The 11,223-nt window shown below is 40.1% G+C and overlaps 1 protein-coding gene across 1 annotated transcript; it reads right to left on the reverse strand.

Moving 5' to 3' along the window:
* Positions 1-594: 594 nt before the first annotated feature.
* cfi (complement factor I) lies at positions 595-10,844 on the reverse strand. Its single transcript, XM_053642607.1, has 15 exons — positions 10,727-10,844; positions 8,123-8,188; positions 6,720-6,794; positions 6,113-6,476; positions 4,923-5,070; positions 4,632-4,834; positions 4,356-4,469; positions 3,890-4,045; positions 3,247-3,279; positions 2,853-2,876; positions 2,599-2,732; positions 2,113-2,216; positions 1,639-1,919; positions 1,171-1,272; positions 595-1,026 (listed from the first exon to the last, which is right to left on the reverse strand). The coding sequence occupies exons 1-15, from the start codon at positions 10,784-10,786 to the stop codon at positions 809-811; spliced, it is 2,082 nt and encodes a 693-aa protein (XP_053498582.1). The 5' UTR covers positions 10,787-10,844; the 3' UTR covers positions 595-808.
* Positions 10,845-11,223: the final 379 nt, after the last annotated feature.

An 11,223-nucleotide genomic window follows, 5' to 3' on the forward strand; every position in this document is an offset into this window, starting at 1 on the left:
CTCCCTCTCTCTCTGTCTCCCTCACTCACTGTCTCTCTCTCTCAATGTGTCTCTCTCTCCCTCACTCTCTCTGTTTCCCTCGCTCACTGTCTCTCTCTCTCTGTCTCTCTCTCTTTCTCACTTATATGACGTGTTTCAGATTAAAGCTGTATTTATGTCGTTAATAATATGCTGTTCATTTACGATCAGGTTTAACTTCTTTGCTAGCACATTTAAAACATTTCTAAAAGCTGCCACCAGAGGGCACTGTTTTAAAAAATCTATCGCTGGACTCCGTTGAGCAGGGGACGCACTGATATGAGTATAATTATTTGGGTTTTGATACCGACACTGATACCGAAATACAGAGTAACCCACATAGTATATAATCAGTTTGTCGTCACAAGTCATTTTATTTAGCTCTGTTTGTTTAAATGAAGTGCATTAGCTAGCTACATGAGTGGATGGAGTTGGGTTGCAGTGGAAAGGAGTCGGAGTAGGGTTTTGCTTTCATTGTCTGAATGATCAATAGCGGCTGCTCATCAACAACCTCTGTGATAAGACCTGTTATTTTTACTCACCTAGCGTTGTCCAACAAAGCACAAACTCGCTTAGTCGCTTTGTAAGCTTTTTAATGAGAACCAAATATTCAAAGAATTAACGCTCATGTAGTATGGCCATCTGTTTAAACTTGTTACCAATCCAACTTCGTTATGAATATAGCAAAACCGATAAAGAAAACAAGGCAATAACTTTAAAATTCTTAATCTATCGCAACTTCAGCTACGTTATTAGCATTATTATCGAGAACGTTCCGTCAGGTTTCACTTCACTGGTTGTACTTGGTGACTGCAGGCCAGCCGGTGTGCTGACGAATCCACTCGAAGTAGTACGCCACTTTAGTGTACACTCCGGGAAAGCCGGCTTCTCCGCAGTTCTCTCCCCAGCTCACGATTCCCCACACGTATGACACACCGCTCGCATCTTTACACACTAACGGGCCTCCGGAGTCACCCTGGCACGAGTCCACATTCCCCTCCAGATCACCTGACACACAGGAGACAGGTGTGGACAGGTGAGACAGCTGAGGTGCGCACATATGGGGCAGGCGGAGATGGATTGTCTAAATTGTAGTGAGTTAGGTTAGACAGCTGAGGTGAGACAGGTGAGGTAAGGTGTACACACACATACCTGCACACATCATTCCGTTGTAGAAGCGTTCCTTGTAGTAGGACCTGCAGTTAGGGATGAGACTCACATTGGCCCACTTCAGTATGTTCACACTGTCTCCTTCTACAAAGACACAGAGAGACGGTTGTGTGGAGAGGTGAGACAGATAAGACAAGTGATGGACAGGTGAAACAGGCAAGTATTGGATAGGTGATACCACTCTGAACAGGTAATATAGTTGAGTTCTAAAGAGGTGAGACAGGTGAGGCCAGTATGGGCAGATAAGATAACTGAGTTATAGAGAGGTGAGACAGGTGAGACCAGTATGGACAGATAAAATAGTTGAGGTGTGGAGAAGTGAGACAGGTGAGGACAGGTGATAAAAGAAAGTTTTGTACAGGTGAGACCAGGGTGTACAGGTAAGATAGTTGAGTTGTGGAGGGGTGAGACAGGTGGGACAGCATTAGCATTATTTTAGCAGTAAGGTACCTTTGTTGCGTCCCCATCCAGAAATGGTGCAGGTGTGGTTGGGAGGAAACTGCAGCGGGGACCAGGGGATACAGACGGACCGCACAGCCGGGTTCGGGTAGAGACACTCCTTCTGATTGGCCAGTTCCTCCAGCTGGATGAGCGCGATGTCGTTCTGATAGGTGCGCGGGTTGTAGTCACGGTGAATGATGATGTTCTTCACAGGGACGCTGTCCGTGGTGCTCAGCAGAGACAGCTTCTTCCACAGAGAGAATTTAATCCGGAAAGCCTGGGGTTTCTGCCTGTGCACACACACACACACACACACGCACACACACGCACGCACACACAAACGCACACACACACACGCACGCACACACACACGCACACACAAACGTGCACACGCGCACATACACACACGCGCACAAATTGTTGTGTGTCATGGAAAAACTTTGCAAAAATAGTTTGTGGTAGTTCTAATCACTGACTGGCTACCTGACGCAGTGGGCGGCGGTTAGAACCCAGCACCCGCCCAGGTAAGCGCCACCGCAATGGATTTTTCCTTCATCCTGCACAGCCACCTGCCACTGTATCTGGGTCTGAACACGCAACAACACTCAACAACGTACTGAGTACTGCTGTGTTCTGTTATGTATTGTTGTGTTGTGTGGTGCTGTGTAGTGGTGTGTACTGCTGTGTAGTGGTGTGTACTGTTGTGTGGTGTTGTGTAGTGGTGTGTACTGTTATGTAGTGCTGTGTGGTGTGTACTGTTGTGTAGTGGTGTGTAGTGTTGGGTGTAGTGTTGTGTGGTGTGTACTGTTGTGTAGTAGTGTATAGAGTTGTGTGGTGTGGTGTTGTATAGTGTTGTGTGGTGTTGGTGTGTATTATGGTGTATCATTGTGTAGTGCTGTGTATTATTTTGTAATGTTGTGTAATGCTGTGTATTATTGTGTACTGTTGTGTAAAGTTGTGTGTTCTGACCGGTAGAGCTTCCTCTCCCCCCACCACCCGTTTTTGGCGTCTGTATCGTGTTTCTTCCTCTGTCTTATGAATGTAGGCCATGTTGGGAATTCCACACTGCAGGGTCTCTGTGTGATTGCGTAATTTCAGGATATCTGATAAACACACACACACACACACACACACACACACACACACATTAGAATGATTGATATTGTGATATTGTGAGGTTGTGTGTCTGCACATGTGAGTTGTGTATGTGTTGAGCTCTTTACCTTCTTTAGGATTTGACCAGAACTCTGTAAAAACACACATAGGTCATGTTAGCATGGTATGTGTGTATGTGTGTGTGTGTGTGTGTGTGTTCAGATTTTTAAAATATTCCATTTAAAGCACATTCATCAACATTTATAGATGTGAGTTAGCTTTCTGTTATGGCTAACATATATTTATTGCTCCACAGCCCGACACACAGTGTATGTAACTTACACTAGCTAACATTAGCTAGCTTTGCTGCTCAGCTTAAGGCTAGTTGTGTTTGTATCTAAGCTGAGAAGCACAATGTCAAGGAAGTGATTTAGCACCTTAATTAGCATTAGCATAAAATGTTGTAATATTTTTCAGTATGTAGGCTACGTATGGACCGTAGTGTAGTTAAGAGACGCTAACCTTTTTCAGGTGTCACCTCTGGCTGTGATACTTCTAAAACAGAAATAACTTGATTAGCACTGAATATATCTTATTAGCATTAGCATAGTTAAAAATGAGTTATAGCTCACATCTCTGAATGTGTGTGTGTGTGTGTGTGTGTGTGTGTGTGTGTGTGTGTGTGAGAGAGAGAGAGAGAGAGAGAGAGAGAGAGAGAGAGAGAGAGAGAGATCTGTTCTTTTTCTTGCTAACGGTCTTTTTGTCTAATAACAGCTAGTTAGCAAAAACACATTAGAATTAGCATTAGCATTAGTTAGTGAAAGGTTATCTATTTGTTTATTTACTGTTGTGTGTGTGTGTGTGTGGTGTTTTGTAGTGGTGTGCACTGTTTTGTATTGTTGTGCAGTGGTGTGTACTGTTGTGTATTGTTGTGTAGTGATGTGTACTGCTGTGTAGTGGTGTGTACTGTTGTGTATTGTTGTGCAGTGGTGAGTACTGTTGTGAGGTGTTGTGTAGCAGTGTTTTGCACATTTGCAACTAGCATTAATTGGCTATCATGGCGGTTAGTTAGCTATTCTTATGTATACCAGTACTCTGTAGAAGTAAAATGAGTGTGTGTGTGTGTGTGTGCGTGTGTGTTTGTGTGTGTGTTCCTGGCACTAACCTTTCACTAACCCGTCTGATCTAGGACGAGTCTCACTGACGTGTGTGGACGTCTCGAGTTCGTCTTCGCCTCCTAAACAATCCCGTATCTGATCTCCAACGGCGGACCTCGGAAGACACACTCCAGTTTTACAGTAGAACGCACCCTTCTGGCAATCTAAACACACCGACAACATACTACATGACAATACACAATACTACACACTACACTACTCTACACAGCATAACGTACAGCATTACACAATACTATACGACACTACACACTATACAACCCACTCAATACTGCACAGTATACAATACAATAAGAAAACAGGGTACTACATTGTGATAGAGAGTAGTATTGTGTAGTATTGTGTAGTACAGTGTAGTATTGTGTAGTGTTGTGTAGTATAGTGTAGTATTGTGTAGTATTGTGTAGTATAGTGTAGTATTGTGTAGTGTATTTGAAGGAGTGCGAGCTGTCGTACCTGTGCAACACATTTCATCGCTGTTGTCTCCGCAGTCGTCCACTCCGTCACAGATGTGTTCCCACGACACACACTTCTCATTAACACAGCGGAACTCGTCACACTCCTTACTGTCTGCAGCCACCCAGACAACAGTGTGTGTGTGTGTGTGTGTGTGTGTGTGTGTGTGTTTCCAGTGTGAGTTTCCAGTGTGAGTGTGTCCCAACCCATAAACATTTTTTTAGATTATGTATATTTGATATATTAGAAGTAAAATGTGTGATGCTCAGTTATTACCTTGCTGTCCTGTGTAGCATTTTACCGTAGCGACAGATGTGCTGTCATTGATGGGGCGAGGTTTGTAAAGTACACACTCGGCCAGGCTGTGCTCCGCCCCCGTACAGCTCACACTGATACATTTACGTACACTGGTCAGGACATGCCCTCCTGCTACGTCCTTAAACTCACCGAACTCGATTGTCCCCAGCGACAGTGCTCCTCTGAGACACACACACAGATAGATAGATAGATAGTTAGACAAAGAGAGAAAGGGAGTGTGTGTGTGTGTGTGTGTGTGTGTGTGTGTACCTGGCATCGCTTTTGACATGTCTGCAGACGACGTTAGCGGCCGGCATGTTCCACGAGTCTGAACCACAGATCAACGCTCTCCCTTCAACTGTTTTCAAATGAACCACCTGCTGACCCTTGAGCTCCTCTAACAACACTTCAAAAGATTCTGACTCACACACACACACAGACACACACACACACACAGTGTCAGGTTTTGTAATGTCAGGAATGTAAATATGGGTCACGTGTTCAAATGACACTCCACTCTAACACTCGAACACTAACAGTAATAGTAACAGTGTGCAACACGTATTTTATTTTTTAGCACTTCGCATTTTTCAGTAACTTTTATTTTTTTAAGCTTTATTTTTTGTAGCTGATTTCAGTAAGTCAACATTTAGATGCTTTTATTAGGATTTTGGCTGTTTAGTGATTTTAAGAAATGATAAGAAAGGTTTTTCTTATTTATTTATTACTGTTGTGTGTGTGATGTGTGGTGTGTACTGTTTTGTAGTGTGTGCTGTTGTGTGGTGTGTAGTGTTATGTGGTGGTGTGTAGTAGTGTGGTTCATATAGTGCAGTGTACTATTGTATATTCTGCAGTGTTGTGTAATATTGTGCTGTATACTGTGAGTACTGTGTAGTTTTGGTTACTATTATATATTGTGTAGTGTTCAGATGTTTGTAGCACAGTGTTGTGTACTGTGGTATTGTACACTGAATAATATTATGTAGTGGGTAGTACAATATTGTGTAGTGTTGTGTATTATAGTGTAGTAATGTATCATGTGTTTATACTGTGTTTATATGTGTAGCACTTTTAACAGTGGATTTTTAAAATGTCATTTTATTCTCATATCGAGATCATGATTTTTTACTTTTGTCTATTTTCAGGTTTTTATTATTATTTTACAGTTTATTTCTTTTAGTTATGTTTGAAAAATAGTTTTAGGTGTGTGTGTGTGTTTTTAACGTTTAACTACTGAGTTTACTATTTTAATAATAATTTTGTAACATTTGTGTTTTTTGTGTTTATTTTTAGTGGTGGGGAATGTTTAACATTTTAAACCTTCGTAGCTAATTGAGCTATTTTTAGCTACTATGTTGTGTAAATGTGTTTTCATCATGAAGAGTTTTAGAAATATTTGAACAATTCTGTTGATATTGTGGATGATGATGATGATTGTTAGTATTATTCGTGTCTCTCACCCATACACGATCCTAACTGTGAGTAGTGAGAGAAGACGGGTCTTTTGTCTCGGCAGGCGATGGCCTGGGCGTGGCACAGAGATATGTAGCTCCGCTTGTCCAGTCCACACACGGAAGGTCTGATCCGTGGACACTGATAGGGAATTTTACACACACACTGACCATTGATACAGCGCTGCCACGGCGGGCAGAACACTTTACCACAGGACGATCGAGTGTGTTTCTCAGACACGCACTCCTGAGACAGCAGACTGAGGGGCGGGGCTTTAGGGCGTGGAGGGGGAGTGGTTAATCCGGGAGTGGGTTTGGGTGTTGGCTGCGATGGGTGTGTTTGATCGTCCTCCACTGCACCTCCCTGCGTAAACTGAAAGTAATTCAAATGTCATTTAAATTGTTTCTCTTTAGTACTTTATCAACACGTCTGAGTGAAATGGTAACGTTCCTGATGACTTCAGTGTCATTTACACCTGATTACCTAAATGTTTAACAGCTACATGCTAGCTAGCTAAACCGCTAATCTCAGTCAAGCTACAGTAGCTACAGAACTACACAATAATTCAGTCTCCAAAACAACAAGACACTTAGAACAGAAATAGAAGCAGCTCACCTCAGGGTGTGAGGGTGGAAGTTTAGGAATCACGGGTTTTTGTTCGCTCTGAACCTGCAGATCCTCCTGAACAAACTCATAAACACACACACACACACACACACACACACACACAGAGTCTTCATTTCATTATTAATAAGGTGTTAGTTATAAAACTACTCACGAATCCTGCCAGATCAAAGTTTAATGGCGGTGTGATGAAGTGGAGTCACTGTTACCACCCTGGAGTTGATTATTTTCCTCTAACAGCACATCTCCCAAATGTTTTATTCCTCTTACACCACAGCAATTCACCCACTATTACAATTTATGTAAAAGGACATCATACTTTTTATCTGTTCAACAACTAATCAACACCTTCCTCCTGACCAATCACCATCCAGAACTCAGCAGTGCTGAGGAGTGAAAATAATAATTCCACACAATGGAACGATTAGGAACAAAAGATTTGCTGATTCAAACTTTCACTGACTCACTGAATGAATCTGAGTCACAACTAAAAGATTCACAGATTCATCCACTTTAGCACAGGGCTTCCCAAACCTTTTGTGGCAAAACAAATCCCAAATGATCATTATGAATTTTCTGCGAGCCCAAGCCTTCACCACTCTAATATTCCCTGCACCGGCTTACATGTCTAGTGGGAAGAGTGAACTTGGATGTCTTCACACAGCTTTTCAAAATGCCAGGAGGTGTGTGTGTGTGTGTGTGTGTGTGTGTGTGTGTGTGTGTGTGTGTGTGTGTGTGAGAAAGAGTCACGTCGCTTTCCAGTTTCGAACAATACATAAGGAATAAAAAACAGTCTAATATTAATTTGAAAAAAGAAACGAATAGATTGAATAAAAGAAAAGAATAGATTGTGAGTTTCTCTCGTAACCCCATTTATAAATCACGGGCTCCACATGAGGTCATGACCCCTAGTTTGGGAATCGCTGCTTTAGTGACTCATCCACATGAATCAATGAGATGGATTGATTCAGGACACAGAGCGAAGAGCAGGTCGTTTATGTGAATATTGACTTTTCATCATCACTGTCACTGTTACACAATCCTGTACTCGGAGACCCTCAGCTGTTTTTAACTCACTGCTTTTAACTGTTCATTATATTTAAACAGAAATATTGGAACTCATGAAAATGAGTAAAGCTGAATAAACTTACACACCATCTTTTCAGCTTAAAAGTGTGGAAACTTGGTGTATTTCTATTATAACATTATACTTTTAGCACAGTTTTAAAAAAAGTATTCTTGATCAGGCCTTGAGTTTTTTCAACATGTGGACGTCATCTTCAGTTCTTTAGCTGCAGCTAACATTTTTAACATCATTATCTCTTCATGTTCAAAACTGAGTGTTTTTTTCTGATGACAGTATAAATAAATTACAAGAGTAACTTTTTTCTCACCTCAGGGTGTGAGGGTGGAAGTTTAGGAATCACGGGTTTTTGTTCGCTCTGAACCTGCAGATCCTCCTGAACAAACTCATAAACACACACACACACACACACAAACACACACAGAGAGTCTTCATTTCATTATTAATAAGGTGTTAGTTATAAAACTACTCACGACTCCTGCCAGATCAAAGTTTAATGGCGGTGTGATGAAGTGGAGTCACTGTTACCACCCTGGAGTTGATTATTTTCCTCTAACAGCACATCTCCCAAATGTTTTATTCCTCTTACACCACAGCAATTCACCCACTATTACAATTTATGTAAAAGGACATCATACTTTTTATCTGTTCATAGCTACATTTAATGTCTGTGAAAAAACCTAGTTCCTGTTGTCACTTATGTTATAGCAGCTATAAACACTCGTTCCCTCACCATCCTCTCTTTATTCTCTCTCTCTCTATTCTCTCTCTTTATTCCCTCTCTTTATTCTCTCCTTATTCTCTCTCTTTATTCCCTCTCTTTATTCTTTCTTTATTCTCTCCTTATTCTTTCTCTTTATTCCCTCTTTATTCTCTCTCTCTATTCCCTCTCTTTACTCCCTCTCTTTATTCTCTCCTTATTCTTTCTCTTTATTCCCTCTTTATACTCTCTATTCCCTCTCTTTATTCCCTCTCTTATTCTCTCCTTATTCTCTCTCTTTATTCCCTCTTTATTCTCTCTCTCTATTCCCTCTCTTTATTCTCTCTTTATTCTCCCTCTTCAAGTTAATAAGACAAAAAAACTTTGCTTGTCGTGTTAGTGAGAAACAGTAAAGAAGTGTAAACTCCTTTGTCCTGAAGCTGTGGGAAATTTACAGTTCCAGCTTTAACCTCTGACTGTTACACAGCGCTGTCACTGGAGACTCCTTCCATACGTGTTACATAAACACATCTCACCTTACAGAAAACTTCACACACGTTTTTAATCTGTTTATTATTAGCAGAGCGTCTGCTGTACACGTCCCTGTGAACGAGCCATTACAACAGAAACGATAACATATTAAAAGAGCGCATTAGTGATAAATAAACCTGTGATGTGCCACTGCGCTACAGTCAGAGCTGCTGTTATAGAAAACTAATCAACACCTTCCTCCTGACCAATCACCATCCAGAACTCAGCAGTGCTGAGGAGTGAAAATAATAATTCCACACAATGGAACGATTAGGAACAAAAGATTTGCTGATTCATACTTTCACTGACTCACTGAATGAATCTGAGTCACAACTAAAAGATTCACAGATTCATCCACTTTAGCACAGGGCTTCCCAAACCTTTTGTGGCAAAACAAATCCCAAATGATCATTATGAATTTTCTGCGAGCCCAAGCCTTCACCACTCTAATATTCCCTGCACCGGCTTACATGTCTAGTGGGAAGAGTGAACTTGGATGTCTTCACACAGCTTTTCAAAATGCCAGGAGGTGTGTGTGTGTGTGTGTGTGTGTGTGTGTGTGTGTGTGTGTGTGTGTGTGTGAGAAAGAGTCACGTCGCTTTCCAGTTTCGAACAATACATAAGGAATAAAAAACAGTCTAATATTAATTTGAAAAAAGAAACGAATAGATTGAATAAAAGAAAAGAATAGATTGTGAGTTTCTCTCGTAACCCCATTTATAAATCACGGGCTCCACATGAGGACATGACCCCTAGTTTGGGAATCGCTGCTTTAGTGACTCATCCACATGAATCAATGAGATGGATTGATTCAGGACACAGAGCGAAGAGCAGGTCGTTTATGTGAATATTGACTTTTCATCATCACTATCACTGTTACACAATCCTGTACTTGGAGACCCTCAGCTGTTTTTAACTCACTGCTTTTAACTGTTCATTATATTTAAACAGAAATATTGGAACTCATGAAAATGAGTAAAGCTGAATAAACTTACACACCATCTTTTCAGCTTAAAAGTGTGGAAACTTGGTGTATTTCTATTATAACATTATACTTTTAGCACAGTTTTAAAAAAAAGTATTCTTGATCAGGCCTTGAGTTTTTTCAACATGTGGACGTCATCTTCAGTTCTTTAGCTGCAGCTAACATTTTTAACATCATTATCTCTTCATGTTCAAAACTGAGTGTTTTTTTCTGATGACAGTATAAATAAATTACAAGAGTAACTTTTTTTTTCTTTGTATTTGTATTTCTTGTGTTTGGGATGCCAATTATTATTTGCAAGACAAAAACAAATAATTATTAAATGATTTTCTCTTTTTATGAACAAAAATGTAAAAAAAAAAGAAAAAAAGAAAAAAAGAAAAAAAGAATGATTTTAGAGAAAAGTGATATAATTTTCACTCATTGTATTTCTTTTATTACCAAATCTCCCAGAGGGTGCCAATACTTTTGGGGCTAAAATATTGGCACCCTTCAAGAGGCATTTACAATTAGTTGAGATTTAAAGATTTACACAAACACTCAAGTCTTCAATCTTACATACGATCTAATTAATAAACGTGTGTGTGTGTTTATTGCACACAGCTGAGGGAGCTTTAAACTTTAAACAAGGATTCATTCTGACATCTAGTTTAGATTAAAATATAATAAATATAATGAATAAAGATGTCAGGACTCACCGTGTGCCCGAGCTGCAGCAGGAAGACAGACAGAAGAAGAACGAGTGTATTCCTCATCATTCTATCCTTCTCTCTCTCCTCTCTGACGTCTTCTCTCCAACATCGTTATACAACTGAACCCAGAGTTTTTATTTTCCCCCAAACAGACCTTCAGTAATCATTAACTTCTGTAAATACACACAGACGATTTACTGGAATATTCCATCATATAACACACAGCAAAGCAAACAAACTGTATGTGTGTGTAATAAATGAACTTAGGTTTAATTTATAGAATTAATTTATCACTCTGCATACTACAGTACTACATAGTATACTAGTGTTTATGTATAGTATAAAGGCAGTAATAAACTACTAAACTACTGAAATATACAATGTAATAAACACTGCAGTAATAAACTCTAGTGTAATAAACTGTATAATAAAGTGTAATAAAATACATTTTATTACAAACATGCACAATTTAATGTGTTATAGAATTAAGGATCCATCCCAAA

Source organism: Ictalurus furcatus, chromosome 15, assembly GCF_023375685.1.
Source record: "Ictalurus furcatus strain D&B chromosome 15, Billie_1.0, whole genome shotgun sequence".
Classification (NCBI taxonomy): domain Eukaryota; kingdom Metazoa; phylum Chordata; class Actinopteri; order Siluriformes; family Ictaluridae; genus Ictalurus; species Ictalurus furcatus.

Bases quoted from the DNA above. Each gene is read 5' to 3' on its own strand.
- cfi (XM_053642607.1), bottom strand. From the start codon at position 10,786: ATGATGAGGAATACACTCGTTCTTCTTCTGTCTGTCTTCCTGCTGCAG. The intron at 4,835-4,922 runs GTACACACACAC...TGTGTGTCTCAG, and splicing joins CATGTCAAAAGCGATGCCAG to AGGAGCACTGTCGCTGGGGA. The intron at 1,027-1,170 runs GTATGTGTGTGT...CCTGTGTGTCAG, and splicing joins CAACGGAATGATGTGTGCAG to GTGATCTGGAGGGGAATGTG.